Source organism: Ciconia boyciana, chromosome 5, assembly GCF_034638445.1.
Source record: "Ciconia boyciana chromosome 5, ASM3463844v1, whole genome shotgun sequence".
Lineage (NCBI taxonomy): Eukaryota > Metazoa > Chordata > Aves > Ciconiiformes > Ciconiidae > Ciconia > Ciconia boyciana.
Window position 1 is genome coordinate 69577093 of NC_132938.1, and position 24695 is coordinate 69601787.

At 38.2% G+C, this 24695-nt stretch overlaps 1 protein-coding gene across 1 annotated transcript in view; it reads right to left on the reverse strand.

Moving 5' to 3' along the window:
* Nucleotides 1-1554: 1554 nt before the first annotated feature.
* The window catches only part of HHIP (hedgehog interacting protein), a 73879-nt gene continuing 50738 nt past the window's right edge, over nt 1555-24695 (reverse strand). Inside the window, exons 6-13 of the mRNA XM_072862266.1 lie at nt 24361-24534; nt 22821-22964; nt 21798-21919; nt 19643-19766; nt 18818-18948; nt 18111-18192; nt 7314-7462; nt 1555-1748 (exon numbers count right to left, since the gene is read on the reverse strand). Coding sequence (XP_072718367.1) covers nt 1555-1748; nt 7314-7462; nt 18111-18192; nt 18818-18948; nt 19643-19766; nt 21798-21919; nt 22821-22964; nt 24361-24534 — 1120 coding nt within the window. The remainder of the gene's footprint in view (nt 1749-7313; nt 7463-18110; nt 18193-18817; nt 18949-19642; nt 19767-21797; nt 21920-22820; nt 22965-24360; nt 24535-24695) is intronic.

Below are 24695 nucleotides of genomic sequence, written 5' to 3' on the forward strand. Positions count from 1 at the left end.
AGTCTTTTAGATCTTATTGCCTAAAGTGTTGTAAATCATTGACGCATGAGCAGCTGCTTGTAAGAACCATAGGATGTGCACACTGTGGCTACTCTGCTTTCTTTTGATAGGCAAGATTCTATAAAAGCCAGGTAGTGCAAAGGAAATCTGATAGTCGGTAAGTAGTGAGCAAAGAAACTGCCAATAATGCCCTAGAGCTGGAGGTAAGAGGGCACCAGTTCTGAAGATACATCTAATTAGACTATTAATACTTTAGAAAACCTGACTATAGCATGTACACCATATTTATTGATACATTTACAAAGACTCAATTTTATGTTAGCTCTTCAAGGAACATTTACATTTAGAGAACTGCATTTGGTGAGAATCATTATATGTTTTGTACAAGTGACATCTTACACAGCCAACACGTGCTCATGTGAGCTCTCGTCCAGGGACGTTCCGTTCAGTGTGAAATCGGCAGCAGTCTACTCGTGTATAATCTGGCCCATCCTGTTACAGTGAAAATCACTTTATGAACACTTTTAACATATGCTGGAATTTTATTATGATTGGTTGGTGGTTGTTTTTTTCATCCGTCGTAAATGAATACAAGTTGACACAAGGATACATTTCTAGATTAGATCCACAACACTTTAAAGAGTGCGTTTGCTCTCTCTTTCCCCGTCTTTCCAATTAAGTTGGTGAAAAATGTAACTTTAGTATTTTACAGGACATGGTAAAGCTGTCTCATCTAGGTGATGTCTATATTATAAAAATAAAATAAAATAATATAAATATGTAACATGAACCCAGTGCCCGTCGTTAAATAAAATATATGATAAAAAGCAGACCTTCTAGGATGACTGGTTTTGAAATATGCGAATATAATTTAATTATTAAACACTTGAAACAATCTTGATATTAAGCTGCGATAACCAGATTTTTGCATCTATGCTAGATAAAGAAATGCGTAACATTCTGTAATAGAGTTACATTGATGAAGGTGAAGGTTACAGTCTTACAATGAATTGCCTAGATAGGAATGCATTAAGGAATTCTGAAATATTGTCTCATGATGCAGTTCATTTCACCTTAGAAATTGTTACAACTGGATTTTATTAAGTCCAGCAGTTTATACAGCGATGTTTGAAAACTGCTCTCTTATTGCTATAATCAGATAGGTACAGACACGAGATTTCGGGGATGTCAAAGAATCCATTAAGACATCACAAAAGTCCTTTGACGAAAGTGTGGTTTACAGTGGAATTACTTTGTAAACTATTTCTCATGAAGAAATAAATATTAAAAAAAATTCCACTAGCTGTAAAACCGTATTTGTGATAGCGCGTGCATGTGTATGTGTGCACGTATTGGATATCGGTACGTCTGTGGAGACGTACAGAAATATTTACACACATACAAAGAATTTATCTGCACATTTGTGGATATTATACTTAAATTAATAAAGTAAATCAAATCACCGGTATTTGCTGCAGGATAACAGTCTTTTAAAAACGACAGGATTCAAAACAAATGCCCGTTGAAAGTGTAGTTTCCAAATAGTCCCAGAAACTATACAATATAGCTGGTTAGATCCAGCAAATAGGATGTCATGTCTAGGATCTGATCAAGAATACCTGCCCTTGTCACTCTTCGGATGTTTCTATCCACTTGTTCACACTGGGGGCCGAGATAGCCTTTTTTACATAAGCATTTATTAGGCCTTACACAGACACCTCCATGTCGACAGGCTGGGTCACATTTTGCTGTGGGGAAAAAAACAGCAATTTTCTAATTTGTTTAGAACATCACAAACCGAAAAGATAGTGTATGCATTCATTAAGAGCTTTTCTAAACTTATAATGATAAAGCACATAAATTAAAAACAAAATAGAAAGGATGAAATATTAGAAGTTTTGAAACCGTATTTTTTTAAGTTTTAGAATATTAGGGGGAGGAAGCAATTTTGTATGTCTGAGAGGACGTCACCCAGGACAGACTGTGAAACTCAAATAGCAGATTTTTGAAAATGTCCAATTCCCATATTCATGCTTGATTTTGGAGTGCGTAGAAGACCCATCTCAAAAGACTTTAGGCTCCAAATGTCTTATCATTTGAAAACAAGACATACAGCATATCTAGATCTTTAAACAGTGGTGGTCTACCTCATCCAATTTCTAATGCTGGCAACCCAAAAAAGTCCTGAAGTTGGTGACACATTTTAGCACCTGGCCATCTCCAAGCTACCTGAATCTCAGGTAAACTCCTTTGTACGTGCAGAGTTCTGGACTACACGCTTTCCTTAGCAGAGCAGACTACAATTGACCACAGAGATGCACTTCATTGGCTCTTGAATCACTCACGCTTGGAACAAAATTGAATTCCCTTTAGAAAAAAAAGAACCAGAGTATTTTTTTGATAGCTTTTATCAGTGAGTTAAGTTTCAAAGTTTTTCCCTCTTTCTTTAGCAGATGCCTGACTATTTACCTATAGAGTTCTAGGTTAATCAGCTTGCTTAAGTTTTTCAAATACAAATGCTATTTTAAATTGTAGCCACTGTTAGCAAAACTAACAATCAATAACTTTAGCTGTGGAAGTATTTTCTTCTGAGGTAGAGTCACAGCACTGTGATAAATATAATGTATCTTTCTTTTTGCAGACATTTTGCTGTTTAATGTTATCTATTACAATAAAGCTATAATATTGATTTAGAGAGATTTATAATACGCTATATAAAACCAGGTTTCTTGATTTTATTAATGAGTTTCTTAATTACTTTTATACTGTGATTGCACCACAGTCAATTTCTTGCGAAGATGAGCTGGGGGCTCCTGAGGTAGTAGGACCCAACAAGGCAACTTCTGTGGAACACCTTAAAGGAAATAAGGGGTGTTCCACTAGGAAGGTGACATGGCCAACAGCCCAGATGAAGTGTCTCTACACAAATGCACACAGCATGGGCAATGAACAGGAGGAGCTGGAAGCCACCGTGCTGCTAGAAAGCTATGACCTGATTGCCATTAGTGAAACCTGGTGGGACGAATCCCATGACTGGAGTGTGGCTATCGATGGCTACAGGCTGTTCAGAAGGGACAGGCAAGGAAGGAGGGGTGGAGGTGTTGCCCTCTATATCAAGAAATGGATGGAGTGTGAAGAGCTGTCCCTGAAGAATAGCCATGAGCAGGTTGAAAGCTTATGGGTAAGAATTAGAGACCGAGGCAACAAAGGGAACCTTGTGGTTGGTGTCTGCTACAGGCTGCCTGATCAAGGAGAGCCTACTGATGAAGCCTTCTTCCTCCAGCTACAGGAAGCTTCACACTCGCAAGCTCTTGTCCTACTGGGAGACTTCAACCACCCCGACATCTGTGCGGCAAGCTGTAGGCAATCCAGGAGACTCCTGGAGTGCACTGACGATAACTTCTTAACCCAGGTAATAGACAGCCCTACCAGAGGGGATGCAATACTGGACCTGATGGTCACCAATGCAAGTGAGCTCATCAGTGACATCAAGATTGGAGGCGGCCTAGGCTGCAGTGATCACGCATTGGTGGAGTTCACAGTCCTGAGGGATATCGCACAGGTGAGGAGTATAGTCAGGACCCTAAATTTTAGGAAGGCAAACTTCCAGCTCTTCAAGGAGTTAGTCAGTAGGACCCCCTGGGAAACTGCCCTCAGGAACAAGGGAGCAGAATAGAACTGGCAGATCTTTAAGGGTGCCTTCCATAAAGCGCAAGAGCTCTCAGTCCCCACATGTAGGAAATCAGGCAAGGAAGGCAAGAGACCAGCATGGATGAGTGGAGACATGCTGGTCAGACTGAAGGGCAAGAAGGAAATGCACAGGCAGTGGAAGCAGGGACAGGTAACCTGGGAAGAGTATAGGGACACTGCCCCGGTTGTGTAGGGATGGGGTCAGGAAGGCCAAGGTGCGGCTGGAGCTGAACTTGGCAAGGGATGCAAAGAATAACAAGAAGCGCTTCTACAGGTATATCAACCAGAGAAGGAAAGTTAAAGAAAGCGTACCTCCACTGATGAACAAAACTGGTGACCTAGTATCAACAGACGAGGAGAAGGCTGAGGTACTCAGCAACTTTTTTGCCTCAGTCTTCTCTGGCAACCGCTCTCCTCACCCCTCCCGAGTCAATGGACAACATGTTGGGGACCAGGGGGGTAAAGCCCCTCCCACTGTAAGGGAAGATCAGGTTTGTGACCACCTGAGGAACCTGAACATACAGAAGTCTATGGGACCTGATGAGATGCATCCCAGAGTCCTGAGGGAATTGGCTGATGTAGTTGCTAAGCCACTCTCCACGATATTTGAAAAGTCATGGCAGTCAGGTGAAGTCCCCAGTGACTGGAAGAAGGGAAACATTGCACCCATTTTTAAAAAGGGTAGAAAGGAGCACCCTGGGAAGTACTGACCTGTCAGCCTCACCTCTGTGCCTGGGAGGATCATGGAACAGATCCTCCTAGAAGCCTTGCTAAGGCACATGGAGGACAGGGAGGTGATTCGAGACAGCCAGCATGGCTTCACCAAGGGCAAGTCCTGCCTGACCAACCTAGTGGCTTTCTACGATGGAGTTACCACATCAGCGAACAAGGGAAAAGCAATGGATGTCGTCTGTCTGGACTTCTGTAAAGCCTTTGACACAGTCCCCCACAACATCCTTCTCTCTAAATTGGAGAGATACGGATTTGATGGGTGGACTGTTCAGTGGATAAGGATTGGTTGGATGGTCACATCCAAAGGGTAGCAGTCAATGGCTCAATGTCCAGATGGAGTTCAGTGACAAGTGGTGTCCCTCAGGGGTCCATACTGGGACCAGTGCTGTTCAGTATTTTCATCAATGACATTGACAGCGAGATCGAGTGCACCCTCAGCAAGTTTGCAGATGACACCAAGCAGAGTGGTGCAGTTGACATGCCAGAAGGACGGGATGTCATCCAGAGGGACCTGGACAAGCTGGAGAAGTGGGCCCATGTGAACCTCATGAGGTTCAACAAGGCCAAGTGCAGGGTCCTACACCTGGGTCTGGGCAATCCTTGGTTTCAATACAGGCTGGGGGATGATGTGATTGAGAGCAGCCCTGCAGAAAAGGACTTGGTGTACTGGTAGACAAAAAGCTGGACGTGAGCTGACAATGTGCGCTCACAGCCCAGAAGGCCAACTGTATCCTGGGCTGCATGAAAAGAAGCGTGGCCAGCAGGTCAAGGGAGGTGATTCTGCCCCTCTACTCCGCTCTGGTGAGACCCCACGTGGAGTACTGCGTCCAGCTCTGGAGCCCTCAGCACAAGAAGGACATGGAGCTGTTGGAGCGGGTCCAGAGGAGGGCCATGAAAATGATCCGAGGGCTGGAGCACCTCTCCTATGAGGACAGGCTGAGAGAGTTGGGGTTGTTCAGCCTGGAGAAGGGAAGGCTGCGGGGAGACCTTATAGCAGCCTCCCAGTACTTAAAGGGGGCCTATAGGAAAGACAGGGACAGACTTTTTAGCAAGGCCTGTTGTGACAGGACAAGGAGCAATGGTTTTAAACTGAGGGAGGGCAGATTTAGACTGGATTTAAGAAAGAAATTGTTTACAATGAGGGTGGTGAGGCACTGGAACAGGTTGCCCAGAGAGGTAGTGGAGGCCCCATCCCTGGCAACATTCAAGGTGAGGTTGGACGGGGCTCTCAGCAACCTGATCTAGTTAAAGATGTCCATGCTCATTGCAGGGGGGTTGGACTAGATGACCTGTAAAGGGCCCTTCCAATCCAAAGCATTCTGTGATTCTATGATTCTACCCTAGGAGGAAACTGATGCCTCGTTTTCTTATTTAAAGTGTAATAGTAGCTTGAGGTCCAACCTAGAACATCTCTGTTAAGTGCTGCATGGGATACAGGGAAGAAAGATCCTTAGTCTACATACTTCCTGTAGCTTTCTTGTACATTGCATCTATCAAATTATCTATTATAGAGCTGTAATTTTTAAACAAAACATTATTCAAGACACATTTATGTTCACACTGGAGACCTTTTTTACTTTAAGTTACAACATTGGACAAGGGCTGTAGAAGGGGCCTCATTCTCTAAATGTAGGAAATCTCTGACTGACAAGTGAGGACAATTGAAGTTGGGCTATTTGGCCAGATTACCTCCTCCATTTCTCCAACCTGCCTTTGTTGCATGGCCATATGATGGTCAGCTCATGAATCTTGCCAGTAAGATACATCATTAGTGATTTTATTCATTTCATTTTATTCCAAACGAAGTCACTTCTGCTGATCACTAAAAATCCAGAGGTTGCTGAAATTTACACTCCAGGCTATAAGGACCTCTTAGCTGACCTAGCTTCAGCAGGGCCCTCCTGAGTGCTCTTCCAACCTGGATTATCCCTGGTCCATCATGTGATCCTTGCTTTGTCTTCCTCTGTGATTCTTTTCCTCTTTTGAGTTTTACTGCCATTACATTAACCTTATCTCTTTGTATAGGCATCTGGTCAAACTCGCTGAGCAGATACACTCAGTCAGAAGACTGTGCTGATGCACTAATAACACCTCCTGGTACCCAGGCTTGCTCTGGAAGATCTGCATAGGCCAGAGTTATACAGCTCAGACATAACCACAGCCTCTGAGACAGTAATAGCACAGCTGTGGCACTCCAGGTTCATTCATCTCACCCCTTTGGTGGCATACCCACCATCTAGTTTGATCACAGTCACTTCTTCAAGTGACTTTTAAAAGATATGCTATGGCAACAAGATAGGACTTAATGAAAGCACTGCAATTAATAATGAATTACAGTAACGTTCTGATTATTAGCTGCTTTGTGGTAAGTTGTACATAGAATTCTCTTTAACAAATTGGAGCCATTTTATTTTGTAGGATCAAAAGTAAGAATGTACCAAAACTAAAGTATTTGCATTAAATTAGCGAAGTGCAAAATACGGAATAGTGACCTGCAGGTCTGATTTATCATCTTTCCTGACAAGGTACTCCTATTTGACACTGACAATAATACTGCAGGTGGAAGCTGAATGTCCAAACATGGAACATGTATTGATTGCATTTCCTTTCATTTTACAATCTTGGCGAAAAAATAAGAATACTGTTGTCTGTCATATTTATGCTATTAATTGCATTCTGTATTGGTTCACATTGCATTAGATGTTTTAACTATTGCACTTATCTAAAGACTTATTGTTCTCCTACAATTCATGAGATCAGTATTTCTTTAATGTTGTCTTAGAACTGACGGTCAATGATCTATATTGAAAATTTCTCTCAGCAAATAAATAAAAGCAAATTATGACCCATCACTGCTTTTTTCACTTGTTGCTATGAATCTATGTACAAACCAGTTCTGCAGAACTCTCCTTCCCAGCCTTGATTACAGCAGCATTTTCCTGTGGGAGTGCAGTGCCCATTCCGACAATGCCTTGAGCATTCAGATGTCAGTGTCTGTGCAGGTTGAGCTGTTCTTTTGCATTCTTCAGGGACTAAAGGCCTGAATAAAAATATATGAACCAAGCAGATAGTTAAAAGTCGGGATCAAGGAGAAAAACTTTGGGTTTTTATTAAAGGCCTGATTCTCTTTTATGGTATTATCAGTGGATTACCAGAGAAATCTGTGTTCTAAGGGGATTGCTTTTTTTCTCAAAAACACCAGTAAACATAGAAATGATATGTTGCATTGCAGAAGAATACAGTGTGATTTGCTATTCTTTCATATAACTGCTTTCAGAAATCTTCTACAAGATTAAATAATAGTTCTTGAGAATTCTTGAAGCTTGAACCTGGCAAAACCAGCTTGCTGAGGAGCTTATTGCAGGCAGCATATATCTCTAGATAATATCATTATTAGGTGTCCTAATTCTACTGATTGGGTGGCTTTTCTTCAGGGAGCCCAAACAGTCATATAATTCAGTCTAGAATCTGATGGTGTCTTTTTGCTTTTCTAGCTGATTTATATTTCCAATTGTATGCTGGGAAGAGTAATGTGAACAGCAAGTTTTATGTCACATTATGACATGCATAATAATTTTGTGAAAGTATTACCTCTGCCTATGAATTCAGTTTGACATTGCAGGTTTTTTATTTCCATGATTTAGTTCATGAAATCATATTTGGATTATGCATTCCAGATGCTTATTCAAGCATCTCAGCATCAGGAAAGACTTTTTCACTATGAAGGTGACCGAGCCCTGGCACAGGTTGCCCAGAGACGTTGTGGAGTCTCCATCCTTGGAGATATTCAGAAGCTGTCTGGACATGGTCCTGGGCAACTGGCTGTAGGTGGCCCTGCTTGAGCAGGGGGGTTGGACCAGGTGCCCTCCAGAGCTCCCTTCCAGCCTCAGCCATTCTGTGGGTGATTCTGTGAAATGTATGTGTGAAGAAAATTCTAGTTCAGCTGACTTAAAATATTTCTGATACTGTTTTTTTGCTGGGCTTCTTGGTGTCAAGTCTTACATAATGCAATTTTTTCTGTCAGTCTCTATAAAATATTTTGGATGTCCAGTAGCCTCTTTTATTTACAAAAGCACAGCATTATTTTCGTTAACAAAGATGGAACTGTAGTGTTCCTTCTGTAGTGTTAAGCGTGTAAAACACTTAAGTGTTTTAACTTAAGTGTGCCCTAACTGTTGATAAGACTTCCAGTGCTTTTTTAGGTGTTTATTGTTTTGTTTTTTTTAATTTAGCTGTATGTCTTAATGCTGACCACTTATTTTCTTTGCTGTCTGAGTTCAGGAGCTAGAGACTGACAGGATCATCACAAGGCTACAGGTTCCCAGTATAGGTACCATGTTTTGTCTCTGCTGTGGGTTTGATTGCACAGGAATAAGTTGAGAAAAGAACATCAGGATCTCCCAAGAGATCTAAACAAGTAATTGAATGGGAGCATAATGGCAAATTAAGTTAATTAGTGACAAATACAAAATTATTCATTCTCAAGGAAATAATTTGAACTACAGCCATACATTCCTAAGCTTGAAATTTGCAGGACAAAGATTCTAATAGTTTTGTGGAGAGCTCAGAGAAACCTTGGCTAAGTGTCCAGCTAGAATCCAAGCAAACCAAAACAAAACTGTATGAGATCTAATAGAATAGAAAATAACATTGTTCATTATACTGACATCAATATTAAAACCCCAATTATATGGAAAAGCTGGAATAGCAAGTTGTGCACTGATTACCCGGTCAAATATTAAAATCCTAGATTGATACTCCTGTGTAGAGAAAAGGATAGTCTTTGGAGTCTGAGAAAGAAGGGGTATGATGGAGGTGTGGGAAACAGTGGCAGAAAAAAAAGAGGAGGAAAACTGGGCATTCTTGTTTATCTCCCATTTCAACATCAGAAGAAATATCAAGGGAAAAAATTAAGCTAAAGAAAATAAAATTAACTAGTTGAACTTATGGCTTCTAAGATATCAATGAAGCCCATATTCTAGTAGGATTTTAAAAAGATATTTCTATGCACAATGGGGCCATTCAAAGTAATATTAGATAGGGTAAAAATAATTTTTAAGAAAAATAAGCACTTATACCTAATGTCAAAGAAGTCCCTCACTAGCTGACTGGACTTACATTCCCCTCCCCCCCCCCCCATTTTGGCATGCAGGTTGTTAATGGTACATTACAGGGTTTCTTGCATTTTTCTTTGAAACAGAGTAATAGAGTACAGGCTCACTGGTTTGTTTCACTGTAGCACTTTCTCTGCTCAGTCTTAATTGCTACCATGATTATTTAAACATACATACAGAAGAACTGGTTCCCCAAAGATGTTAAGGACAGAAAGAATGTGTAGATGCATCTTTAGTGTGCCACTAAGTTCTGATTTCAAAAGCACTTCTGAGAATCAGAATTAAGGTCCTGTATTATTTAAGGGCTTTGAAACATGTTTTGACACCTTTCGTGCAGCATATTTGAAACCCTTTCAGGTTTTGCATTTACATATTTCCACAGCTGTCTTTTAAATATAATGCATTATTTTTTTGACCTGTAAGGAATTCCAGTTCTGTAGTAATGAGTGCATTACATATGATCTAGTTAAGAAAGTTCCTACACTTAAAAATTATATACGAGATTCACAGGCAATGCTGTTTTGGAAACAGTTCTACAAAATGATGATATGATTTTCAGTGGAGACTTGTTCAGATTTAAAGTAAAAAGGTCTGTGTTCTAATTCCTACCTCTGGAAAAAAAAATCTAAATTTGAGTTAGTTTCTTTATAGCCAACTGCATAGGAGACAACATTCTTTCTTCATCTGTCTCTGTTAAAGCCCATTTCTTTCAAGTTACTTTAAATGGGAGTTTCTCTTTTTCTTGCTCAAACACAAGTACAGTACTGTGTTTAGCAGGAAGCGTAACCTCAGGCTCCTGGAGCATCTCTCGGAAAAGAGCTCCAGTGGCATATCTTTAGCAAAGAATGACCTCATAAGTCACAGAGATATTTTATTTGTGAAGATAATTATTTATTTTATTAATACATGTAAAGTATTTATCTATGATAGTCCTGGAGTATATGGTTCTTTTTTATTTGTATTTAATTAGGGAGGCAGAAATCATGCTTTTTTTGTATCCAGCAAAGCACGGCTGGTCACTTTTATCATTTAAAGTTTTTTAGTGCTCTTGGTACTTGTGAATATAACCTTGCCTTTTATTCTACCATCAATCAATAACTTGCACTCATCAGCCTCGGATAATTTTATTAATGGTGGGGTGGAGTAGAAACAAAGATGGAAAAAATTCTGGTTGGCAGAGTGCCTTAGGACGAGAGGAACACAAATGCAGCTGCAGCAGAATCCTTCTTGTGTGTGAGAAGAATTACCGGTTTTCCTTAGTTGTGCTATGGGAAAAGCCACACTTCTTTCTCAGGATCTGAATGCCGTTACGGTACCAACACGTATCAAGAGAAAGTCTCTGCCCCACAATACTTACACTTTGCATTCTTAAGGCTTTAAAGGGGTAGAAATTTTCAGGCTCAGCATAAGTTGAACTGAATCTCACAAAGGTAACATAAGTCTTGAAACTGACTGTTGGGACTTGATCTTTCCAGCATTTAGAGAAGCCTATGATTTTGTTTATATAACTAGTGCTTCGCTGTGTCTCTTGACGTGGAAAATGGAGCAGAATAGATGGAGCCACACTGTGGGCTGGAGAGAATTTTTTTCCTTGTCTCCCTCAACCTATAAAACTCTAAAGGGTACAGCTTGATTACTCTTACAGTAAGCACTATTTGGTCCGCAGAAAGTCAGCCAAAAATGTAGCTGATAATGACTATTTATATGGTCTGTACAATTCTAGTTATCTTAAAGAGCTGTTCATATATACAGTACAGTACAGTATATCTTGCTTGTTAAAACATGCTTTCATGAAACTGTGTAACAACTCTAAATGTATGAAACATGGAGAAAAAGTTGTACTGGGGGCTGGGGCCCTCGCTGGGTCCCTTCACTGACGTGTGCAGTGAGCTGGGAATTCTTGACTGTATGATGTATAAAATAATTTTTGCTGCATTACTGTAGCTCGTACCAGAAAGTAGCCTCTGCTGTTAGTTTAGAGGCATATAAAAGTCTAACATGCTTTAATAGATTAAAATTCATCCTGGAACTGCTTAGGATTTCATGCTTTCTTTAGTGCATCTCTTCACAGTTCCACTAAACGCACAGAGTGATTTAGTTGCTGTATGCGCTAGCCTGTAACTCAGACATACATAAAGCAATGCAAGTGGAGGGTCAAATTCAGCAGTAATACAATGGTACTGAACAGAAAACAATTCCTCCATCATGCCTTTGACACAATATCAAAAATCTCTACTTTCCACTAAAGTGAGGAAAAAACCCAGACAAAATTCCTGGATGTTCTGATTTGAACAAGAGACACTGCCGTAGAAATCCTGATTGCGGTACAAAATATATGGAAAGAATGTTACGCTTCAATTAACTGCACACAAGATATTAGGTATTAGAATGATGCTTAGGTATATCACCAAAATTTGTGCATTAGTTGTTCATTTTTTTCCCTTTATAAGGGAAAATGTCAAGAAAAAATAATTTTGTTTCACTCCTTGTCATAGACTAAATTTACTACTTGTCATAGAATAAATATAGCATCTCCTCAGGTACAGCTTCTAAAATTAAAAAGTATACCTTTAGAGCTGGGAGAGATGCCAAAAGCTCGTTACTTGTCTCCAGATTTACTACATGGGAATAATGTGGAAAAAACTCACCGCTTTTAAGATTTAAACTCAGCAGCATATCAAATTTATTCTTATATGTTATACTTGTTCATGACCTCTAGTCTTAAGAAATTCTGTCATGTTTGAAAACTAGTCCCTAGTGAAGCCTGTATCAATGTTAATAGCTAAGAGGTCAATGCAACTGCTAAACAGTTTGTATTACTGTCAGGGTGGTCATGAAAACAACACCTGCTGCATGAGCACTTGGCAGCTGGGTCAACAGGCACTGTGGGAATTTATCAATTTAGGGGGCCACTTGCATAACACTTTGACTGATGAATTGGGAAAGACTGGCTTACTGGGCTAAAGCTGCTCTATTATGTGTGACTTTCTTTAGGATGGCAGAGGCTTCCTGCAGGCTCCAGAAAATAAGCAAAAGATAAACTAAGCTGTTTTTTCCTTATAAAGCGATAAAAAGTGAGAACTCCTTAAGAGCCAATGCTAGAAAGACTAAAAAAAAGGAAAAAAAAATCCCAAACCAAAACAAAAACTTTTACAGTCAGTGAGCTGTGATGTGATTGAAAAAAATCCTTAGGTTTTTCCATCGTGGTTACAAAGGAGTTTTTGTGAAGTACTTCTGTAAAGTGAAACTCTCTAGACTGGTATTCGCAAAAAGCTCTAATTTCTCTTTAGTGTCTCTTCTGGGAATAGTAACTGCATGTGGGTTGGTAAATGAGATAAGAATTTTGCATGCTCCGGCTAAACTAAACATAATTAGACATTAATTCTGGCTTTCCATTCCCTCAAATGACTTAAGGGATAGTAACTTTCTGAACAGAAAGAAATCATATAGCCCACCTGGGTTGGTGAGAGCATTCACCAACAAAATTGGCTCATTCTACAGAGAGTTTCCAGTAGTAGCTTCAGAGTATATCTATAATCCATCAGAACTGAGTATCTTGATGCAGATTAGTCTAATGCCGTATGTTTCCGAGGTTCCATTTCCATAGGAATCAAAGTCTTCAAGAGGGCTACGCTTTCATAAATGCTATGCTTCTATCATACCATCAAACACTCTTGACTCATACTAAAAAATAAAATCACCAATGTTTTTGTAAAGAGCCCGAACAATGTCAAAATGAGGTATGACCTAGATATTGTCCCTTAGTGTTTGAAATCAGTCTGTTTGGAAATACTCTCCGATAGCGGAAATCCCAGAACGTGATGATGGAAAGGATGATAAGTGGAATTACATACTCTGGACGGGCATAAAAGAGGAGTGAGATGGTTTGAATCAAGTTTTATTTATCTTTTAGACAAAGAAGGGGGTTGGACTAGATGACCTTTAAAGGTCCCTTTCAACCCAAACTATTCTATGATTCTATGATTCTATAAGTTCAAGTTTCAATCCAATGAAAAGCAGCTATTCTGGCTGTTGATACGAAACATATTGAAATCCAGATCTATAAGGTGTTAGGAGAGGAAGATGAAATCTTCTTACGCGTGCAAGGACACTTACGTAAGCTCTGCCCACTTTTGTAAAAATCACCTGCTGGCTCCAGTGAGCCATCCTGGTCAAAAGAATTATTCATCCCCTTTGGAATCAAGGCATTGACAGTGGCAAACACTTAAAACTTCACAGGGGATACAGCACTGCGTGACTGCCCTATCAACTTTTCTGGGTTTAATCTCATCTTTTAAATGGAAATCTTTTGCATTGTCCATCAGTTTGAGTACTCTTCTCTGAATCTCTTTCATTTTATCTATAATTTGCTTAGACATAAAAGTGATCATAATAGAAATATTCTAAAAGAAGGCTTACAGAGCCACATTATGGCTGTTCTGCCACCTTCCAAAGTTTATTTTCCTACTTCTTGGTCTGTCCCTGTCTGTGGTTTTCAAAGAACAGCTGGTAATAAAGTTTAAATTACAGCTGATATGAACCATTTCTTATTTGACTATGCATTTTTAGTATTGCCTACAGCTGATTTTCTCCTCTTATCATGCTAGAAAATGACTACCTTTTCTTTTCTAATGGGTTTGTCTCCTTTTTTTCTCTGTTATTGACTAACCGGAATAGTTTGACCTATACACATTTTCTATATCACTGTTTACCTAGTTATTTTTCCTATGCATTCATCAATGTTTTTGTGATTGATATTAGTATGTATTTATTTGTAGAAACAGAAAGAGAGACAGAAAAATTATAAAACAGAAAGTAGAAAAATAGAAAATAAAAAGTTTTTCTTTTTTGGTCAGAAAGACAATTTATAAAATGCTAGTATTTGCCCTGGTCTTCAGGACATCTGACGAACCCTACCTTTTAGTTGAGAAGTATATAAGTCTCTCTCCCTATATTTTCTCATTAGTTCCAAACCCTGGAAAGTAGTTAACTTGTGATAACATTTTTTTATAACCACCAATGAATGGCTATATTTTTCAGAGACACAGTTTTAACTTAAGAAATTCTTCTTTTGTCTGCTATTTTAACCAATTTACCTAATGCTGGTTTTATGTGTTTGTAATTCTTAGGATTTCCCACATCTCCTCCAATCTCAAAGCTAAATAGGCTGTTACCTATACTCTTTACTCTACTCGATTTTGGTAATAGGTAGTATATGTGTATTTTGCAGCACCTCACATACTTGGTTCTTACATTCATTTTTGACTTTTCTGTTTCTGATTTATAACTTCATTGTCTAAGAGCTCCCAAGTACTAATGTATCATCATAACAACCTTGTTACAAAAAGAAGGATTATTCAATTCTGTGCTTTTGATGTGAGGCTATTTAGTTATTGACCTTAAGTATTTGGAGGAACTGAACAAAAGCTTCCTGTGGTACCTTGAATTCTATGTTTCAAACTGCCTTGATGATGGAGGGATTCAGAACCTCTGTGTTGATCCTATTTATTGATTTGTCATACATCACCTCAGTTTAACTCCTCTTTTTTTTTGACATGCGAAGGACTGTTTTAGGATAGGACTTTCCCATTGCTGATTATTGAAGACTAATGCAAAGGGTTCTCTAGATTACCCTCATCCTCTGACCTTCTAATGTTTTAGCCTGCCCACTTCTTTTGAATTTTTTTCTACTGCTAGCAATATCCAAATAGTAGGTTTCTTTCTTAAGCTACATTTGAGACAAGGAAATCAGGGTCATGGTTATGTTTGCGAACAACTTTGATTATGCAGTAGGTTTCTACAAAGATCAAAAGAAACCAAATCCTGCATCTTCATGTAACATTTATTATTTAGAATAGAATAATAATTTCATAAGCTTGCAGCAGCTTATGAATGACCACTAGCAGAAGAAGACTGGTTTTTGCATGAAGTTATTAATTTCCAGCAAGGGGCTACCACAAGGAATGATAATTTTGTTCTTTTACATGGCCCCATGCATGGAAGGCTCTCTCTGCAAATTGATGAGTCTTCCAGGGGCCACCCCTCACAGGGTTTTGTTAGTAAGTAATGAATTTCTAAGACGTGACAAATCAATACTTTGATGACTTTATTTATACCTGGTGCTCATAGCCCACTTGTAGCATCTTTATTTTGTGTTCTAGAAAGCTTACTGTGCTAGGGTTTACACCTATATTTGATGTATTTGTATGGTGCATACCATGGGGAAGACATTAAAAGGAACAACAAAATATTAGCATGCAAAAAATATTAGCATATGAACAACAATTAATATTTTGTTAATAAAGCTTTACATGAACATTTGCCACAGCCACGGAATTTTTAAATTGTTTATATGTGTAATGTGAAATTAGTATGAAATGGTAAATAGAGCTGCAATGCTCTTTTGTGGAAGTAACTCATTATCTTTCACTTAAAAGCCTGCAATGGTGTGAAATTGAAAAACAACACAACTCAGAACTTTGCCTGAATGAAAATTATCCCATGTTTCTAAAAAGCGTTACCAAAACCTATATCCTTTGCCACAGTCTGTTTAATTTCAACTGTGTGCCAATTTACAGAAGTATTTTATAGTTTTCTGGTTACTTTCACCAGTAACCAAACACAGTCTTGACCCTTTTCCATACATGAAAACAGCAACCATGAGTGCAGCAATGGGAGGTCTGGCCTTTCAGGTATGTCAGCTGAAGACCACCCTACTGGAAGAGGTAACAGGAACAAAAAGCTGAGGTCAAACAAGGCAGCCCCATGTAATTAGATACTAATAGTGGATTTAGGGTGTAAAATTCACTCAAGACCGTACACCAACAGACTAAACAATCCCAGTAAGAATGGCAAGTTTTGTTCTAAAAAAATGTTTTTAATACCAGAACGCATAAATAAAACATACATAATAACCTTGACTGACAGACTGCACTAACCTGCAGTAACATCTGCTTCCAAATTATTTGCTATAGGTTTGGGATAGTATAACTATAAAACACTGAAACTCTACTGTAACTTACAGTACAGTGTGCATCCAATTTAATGAATTTATTATTGAATTAACTTGTTGTCCCAGTAACAATTTTTAGAATTTAAATTCTGACAAAAAAATAAATTCCTCTCTTAAACAGTCAACAGCAAAACCAAAAATTCAAGCCTAACTGTATGTGATGCTAATGGGGAAACATGCTGAAGTAGTTGCTTTTGCAGAGTATGAAGGGGTCAAAGTAATTAATACGACAAACTTCATTTCTGTTGGCCATTTCATTTTGTGTTAATCGCTGATGCTTTTGCAGGGTGGATGTGGTACCTTTACATGCCACAGACCTGGTCTGATAGGGCAGCAAGATCCATCATGAAGAAAATGGTATTTCTCTAGCTAAAGTGAGTATCTGCTAGTCATCCTCCCTTATTGTTGCCGGGGCCCCCGGGTCATGTTGGGGACTGGCTTTTTGCAGTCTTTCCAGATTCCCTGATATTTTCATAGCTCTAGCTGCTCTGCAAAGAACCTGAAAGTGACCACATCTCAAGAAACTCTGGTTTGAAAATTTTAATTTATCCTCACCTTACAAGTGGTAAATTATTCTAAATAAACCAATCATATTAATTCTGTGTCTTATAAACCATTTGAGTTGGATTCATAAGCCTTTTGGAAACAATGCTTTAAGAACTGTTGAAGAATTTAGTGTTTTAGCACACAGTCCAAGGACAGGAGGTTTTCTTCCCTGGTGCTCGAAATCTCCCCAGGGAGAGACAGGTAAATGCAGGGGTATGGAAGGATGTTGAAAACCAGTAAGCAGTGACAATTCACACCTACTGAGGATTCAGTCCTCTGTATTATTCTCCATTGGTGGTACCTCCTATAGAACAGAAGAGATGTTTGGGAAAGACTGAATTTGTCCCTCAGAGATTACGGCAAAACTGAAATTGAGGAAGTGAGACTGGAACTGACCGGGGATGGCTTGTTTGCTAGCTACTACTGTCAAATTATTTTCTGTAGTAGCTTTTCAGTATACACAGTAGGTATTGTCAACCAGTAGTAACCTTTTGAGCCAGCTCCTGTTGTGCACTGTCCCACCACAGTGGCAGGTAATGAAGCAGTAGCGCTAGGGAGAATTCCAGCATCTGCCTTCCATTGATGCTGCATAACCTCTGTGGTACCTACAAGTCATTCGGCTTCAGAACTACCAGGAGCATCTTTTACCTATACTGGTCCATATGGTTCCACATTAAATATGTCCACACTTCTATGAAAGCATGCAAAGAATGTGAATCTAGGTGGGAAAGTGGGCAGCATTTAGCATGATGTCAAAGAGTAAAAATTTCCAGAAGTTAGTGTTGGTTACACCTGTGTTGTTCTGACATTCACTTTCTATGAGACAGTGATTACTTTTAGTGAATCTATTCTGCTTGCTGCTGATTTGCTTTTTGGAAGCCCCTTGCACTGAGAATTTCCCTTCTTATTGAATGTCAGTATTGCATAATTCAGCTACATGGAAAGAACTACATTTACCTTTTGTTTTTTAACCTGTTGAAGGAAAGACTGATCTTAGTGAGAAATGTGATGCTCACCTTTTTGGGTCAATGATCTTGTAGAGTTTTCCACTGTGAGGCTGTGTCATGCTTTTACTGCTTGATAATATGTAAATCTCACCTGTTAAAGAAACCAACGCAATAAATTAGTTCTCCTTTCCTAAGATGTCAAATACATGACTTCTGTGATCTAGCTGTATTTGCAAGATGAGATTAAAAAAACTTCAGAAGAGACACTCATCACTGAAATATACAACAGAATCATTGCTATTTGAAAATTTAAATAAGCACTTTCCCCAAATTGATGCTAAAATGTGAAAGATACTTTATCATGAACATTTTTTGTTTCATATTGTATAGAATTGGTTAAAAAAAAAATTTGGGTAGGAAGGGAGAAGAGGGGGATTGGTCTGCTCATGCAATATCTTTGCCCCTTAAGTCTGTAATGTTGGGAATAAAAGCAAGTTGGGAATAAAAGCAATATGACACATCATGTCATAGTGAGTGACACAGTTCACAGAATATGAGAGACAGTAAGGATCTTTGCCCCTTCCAACAACCCATTCTCTTCTTGGTTCTTCTTACAAGGCTGCTAAGGTGTAGCTGAGAGCAGTGTAGACAGCTTTGGCAAAGGAAAGATAGCCTTCAGATTTCTTCTTTTTAAATATTTATTATAATTTTGAACAGTTCAGCAGGCATTACCGATAAGGCTTATGATTTAATAACATTTTTTTTTTTCTATTTACCTAATTCGTCTTCACCAAATCCCAAGACAGGGCCTGAAAAGAAACCTCTACACGAACCAGTGTTGCCAAGACAGAGGGGTTTCTCTTGCCACTGTTTGGTTGCAGGACTCTGTTGCAGTGTTAAAAAATTTCTACATTCAAAAACACATAAAGCAAATTGTTATATTACATTTTGAATAGAGAGTTTTCACTGTCCAGATAAATAAGTAAGCACTTGCTGCAAGTAGCTCCATAGATACATCTGTGCAGTTCATCATCTTATGATTTCCTGCCTGTTATTTTTCAGATGCTTAAAAAGCGCAGCATTTCCCTTCCTGTCATTCAAACATGGCAAAATTGGGTTCAAGCTATACTATACAGCCATTTGTGAATACTGAGCTACTTGGCATGGGAAAACTGCCCATTTATTAAAAAAACATTTATTTTGCTCCATCAGTGATGTTTCCATAAAACCCCCAAAGTTGTCAATGTCTTATCAGTTAGATCTGTTTGGGAAACAGTTTCACGATTAACATTTATACCCATCATAATGTAAATGATGCATGTAACTGTTTGCTAACTAAGAACTAAAATCTTAAGAGTGCCGTGCTGTGAGTGTCTTTATCTACTTTTTTCCAAGGATCAGATATGTTACGTATGTCGCCATTCGTTAGAATGCTGTGCTATTTTATTTCCAAATCTAGAATTTAATCTGCATTGTCACACTGCTAAATTAGCAAAGTGACACAATATACAAAACTGTTGGTGTTCCTTTATATAAGAACCTCGATAACTAAATATATGTTATACGCATTTTTGTTTAAGAGAGAGTTATAAGAAACCTACCCATTGCGATCTCCAAATACATAACTTCCATAGAGTCTTTCAGACTGGCAGCCTCGATAGACAAATCCACCAACCAAGGATCCACTGCTGAATGGTTTGAATTCTAAAAGTGAAGGCTCACTTTCTAAAAAGGAACTACCATAGCATTAGATCATATGCAGTTTCATATTCTGATTCACATTTATGAAAATGTTATTACTTCAAGAAAAGAGGTTAATTCCATTTAAACATTCCTCAAAATTCAAGATGTGTTGCCAGAAATGAAACATTAACAAAATTAGAAAATTACAACAAAGGCTGTTTATTAAACAATCGGTTAGGGATTTAGATAGGAGAGGCTATAATTGCTTTCTTCCATTTGCACAGGCTGGGAGAATTAAACTATATAAGGATTAGGTTGGACTTCCATTGAACTTGATGTGATTACTGCTATTAACTTTTAAGTGTCAATACAGTCTGCAGAATGGATCTCTTGAACTTCAGGAATATAATTAAACCCCCTTCACTGTAAAGTCCTTCCAGTATCTAAAAGCAGAAATTCCAGTGATTTTCAGCAGAACTTGTTTTCAAAGCCATTCAAGGGTTTGAGAAACTCTTTCAAAATCACAGTTTTAAACATGGTATGTGTGTTACCTCCCATAAAACACTAGTATTGTTGGCTGTAGCATCTTGTGATAATTTATTTTATGCTGCTGTTGTAGTTGCAGTTCCTACACATACTCTTTTCCTTTTTTACAAAACTGCAGAGTTTAGTCATATCAAAGAATGTCTTCAAGGAAGTTTCAGTGTAATGTTCCTATTCATGCAATCAAATACTGCTTAGGGTAAAAGTAGGCTCAACTTGACATGCTAACTGCATAATTTTAAATTAAAGCCACAGCCAACAGACCTTTTTGTTTTATAGGAACTTTTTTTTCCGGTTGGAGGGCTATCTGCAAGTCTTTCATACAGATTATTCTACAAGAGTAAGAGCTGAAATTTTATGTGGGAGAAAAGGATGATGAGCTCTTTTTATTGAAGCAATTGACCCACAGCCTAGTATTAATATTGGCAAGCTGTTCTGGATAGACACAATATTGCTTTACTCTGCAATAAAGATGCAGTCAAAATTCCGTTGGAGCAGTGGTTTACCAAATATTATTCTTTGGTTTGGCTTTTATAAAATGAACACAGAAAATACATGCAATAACTAGACTGGAACAATTGCATTACACCATTGTGTACTATTGTACTAGCCAGCACAGCTGCTTTGCTTTTGAATAAAGTACAGGTGGGAGAACTACGGATGTGAATGAAATCAGAAAATGCTACGTTCCAGGAGATAGACCAGTTCTTGATGCCTTTACACACCTTTGGCATTTATCACCTTTTACCACCACGAATTTACAAGCTGTTAAATGGTCAGCCAAGGTAGATGATAGCTCATAGTAACTGTCACCTGGCTTGCCTGAACTAGCAAGTGATCTTAGTGAGTATCAGAGTTGAACTTTAAACTAAAATTGTGACTGACAATCATACTGATTCAGAGAGCACGTGAAACACTTGAAAATTTTAAGTCCCTAATGGAGTATGTTTATCTTTTTGCAATCTAATCTAAACCAGTCGTTTATTATGAAGTAGTAACATAGTGCATTTTTCTAAGTTTTTCATTTTTAGTAACATTTAAACAGAGCTCAGTCATTTCCCTGTTTGGTTGTGGTCTGTTGTTGTCTATCTCACTTTTTCCATTATAGGAGGCACATTACATGAGGTTTCCATTCGGTATCTTAAAAGGTTATTTGTGAGTGGCTAAGAATACATTTTCATCACTTCCTGATATTCCAAAATCTTTTCTTTATGAGCCATCATATGCAGCAACAGTGAGATCTTTGACAGACTAGAAACTGGCATATTTCTTAAATCTTATTTACATGATATTCTACACCAACAAGAACAATGTTGAGTCATTTACATTTTGTTTTGTCTTGCGTCTTTTATCTGCTTGTACCATACTTCTCATAAGTTCTATCTTTTGCAGGTTACCTATCCTGTCTATGCAGTAAGTTACCTATCTTGGCTATACAGACCTTTATCTATTTTTTTCTGCTTTCTATATATTATTCCATGGGCACAGAAACCGACTGTTCCCAGTAGCTTTACCCTGGCTGGAACTTACCATAGTCTTTACCCTTAATTATTTGTAAGATTCTTGCTGAAGATCTGTTCTTTCCATTTGAATCTGAGCAAAGTATAGTTAAATTGATGTTTATATCTGTTGGGTGGCGGTCCACAGCACATCTGTAAAACAAAAAATATAAGAAAATCCACGAGCTAGATGAGCTCATAATGTATCATTTTCTATCAATAGTATGAAGCATCACATTTTGAAGGATTATTGTTTCTTTGTGGTGCCTACTCATTTGAGGGACCTGTTTCATACTGAGCCAAAATATCTGAGAAGTGCGTCAGATTTGTATACAAGAGATAATATACCTTTCCCATCCCTGCACCATTTTTTATATAATGTGAAGCAAAACTATTTTTTCCTAGTGATAAAACGTACTCTACTCAATAGCACCTCAAATGAATAGTGCGTTAACCAAGCTAAATGAGTTGACTTATATGGTGTAGGAATGTTGGACTGTTAAAAACTCCAAGAATCAACTCCTTATCTGAACAACTTGACTTTCTGAATTTTTTCAAACCATGACTTGAAATGTCACTTCAGTACTACCACCCACCTAATTTGCTGAATTATGTGTTGTTTAGTTAAAGCATTGTTCTCCTCCTTGTTATTGTTTAGAAATCACCAGATGTTCTCATTTGTTTTCCACATGCCTTTTTTTCTCAATCAAGATTCTACTGCTCTAATTTCTCAGATTCCCATTTCAGCTGTACTTTAGCAACTCTCTGCTTTAAGTTCTCTCCTTTCATAAAGGTAATCATTTTATTATTCATTAAAAACAAAAATCCTGTACTTTGTTTCTGTCATTTCACTCTTGACTTGTAATAGTTGTGCATTCTCTTCTCCTTCCGCTTTGCCAATGTACACTTGTTTCTAACTGGTGGAGGAGTGGCAGTTTTAAAAAGTTCATGAGTGCCTTCATTATTAAAATTTTGTTACCCATCTGTATAAAAGATTTCTGGTTGAAAACAGTATCTGCTCCAGACTAATTCATTTTAATTTTAACTTACTTACCGGCCTGGATTGTGGAGTCCGTGTGCAAAAATCTCAGGAGGTTGGTTTGTGCTATTAAAATGGGGGTTGCTTCGTGGTATGGAATAAGGGACATTGCACAGGTCAGTATTTACATCGAGGCGCAATACAGAACCTGTAAAATCACTGAGAAAGTTGGAGGATAAAATAATTATTTTAAAAAGTATTTTACTGGTAGATTTAATCCATATAATACTACAGTGAACCAGCAAAATAAACCACCCACTTTACTGAATAATCACATCTAGATTGGTTTTACGGTACATGCAAGTCCAAGCAGAACCTATCAACGATTCAGTTTGGCCAATATGTTGCCTCGTTATGTGCATACTAGAATGCCTCTGACCATGCTGTTGGGAAGCAACTTGATAATAAGAGCAACTTTCCATACATGGACATTGTTTTATGGCTTCAAACATAAAGCTATTAACTCTTTTAGACTGTATCTCCTCTACAGTAACTATGAATATAATCGCTATGTAGTTACATAATGCTTTTTGCTAACACTTTGAATCCTACTCTTGAATTCAATGATTCCTAGGCACAGTAGAATCCAAAGATTAATTATACATTAATTAAAAAAACAAAAAGGAAAGTAATTGTATTGGTTGAATAGAGATGCTGGTATTTTTGGTAAAGAATCAGAACTTTCTTGTTACATGAAACAGGACAGAGTAAAATGTTTTGCCTTACATTCATGATTGTGATGGAGGAAAGGAAGGGAGAAGGACAAGAATGTAGAAGAAGAGCATTGAAACTCTTTTTACAAACATGAATAGATGTGATATTTAAATGGATTCCTTTCTGTCTTTCTTCATCATGAATCTGTTGCAGTCTCCCCTTGTTTTACGTTAATTTAAAATCAAGTATTAGAATTGCTCTCTGGTCTTGGTTTGAAGTGTATTCTCACTGCAAAGGGCAGGACCACCTGCTATTCTGCTGATCCAAAGAGGCCTTTGAGCATAGCAACTCCTTTTAGGTCTGTAAAGGCTCAGTACCACACTTTCTCTAAATTAAGGCAAATGTTGCAACTCTAATGGACCATAGTAAAACAGAGGGGAAAAGCAGGTTGAGAAAATCATATAGGTAGAATGAAAATAGGATTGCTGCATGTTCTCTAGCCGTTTTCCTAAGTGATACAGTGTTGTTATTGATTTTGGTATGTGTTAGTGACACTTTTTTAGAATGTTTGCTCAATAAAGTTGTCTTGTTCATAGAGTAGTTCGGAAAAAAGAAGTCTAACCTGTGCTTAAATACAATTGCATCTACTGGTGAGGCCTCCAATATTTAAATGGTTTGACAGCACACAACTACAAGAAGATGTATTTAAGCAGTAAGACTGTTCTGAAAATCAGCAGTTTGCTAAACCCAGGCACTGAAAACAGTGGGATTATGTAGTAAAGGAAGGGGGAGTAAAGTAAGATTTGTCCTGACAACTGCTGATCACTTTTGATTCTGACCCCAAATAGTGTGCAAAACCAGAAGACAATAATAAAATTCTATCCACTGGTAGTTTTTGTACCTTAAACCATCCATCTCCTCCATATCATCTAGAGTGATCATGCCATCTCCAAGAAAAATGTATAGGAAACCATCTGGGCCAAACAGTAGCTGTCCTCCTAGATGTTTTCGATGTAGTTCTGCTACTTCTAAAAACACTCTTGCTGTTCTCATATCAACTTGGTGTGGATTTTTCCTGCAATATAAGATACGAACACAGTTTTCACAGTTCACTATCGTTGTTCTTCTTTCTCAAAATAAACTTGACTTGTTCAAATTACACTTTAAGATGTGGATGTTGTAACTTGGTGGAAAAATATCAAACAATTATTTCTGAGAAATTTCAATTTTTCAGCA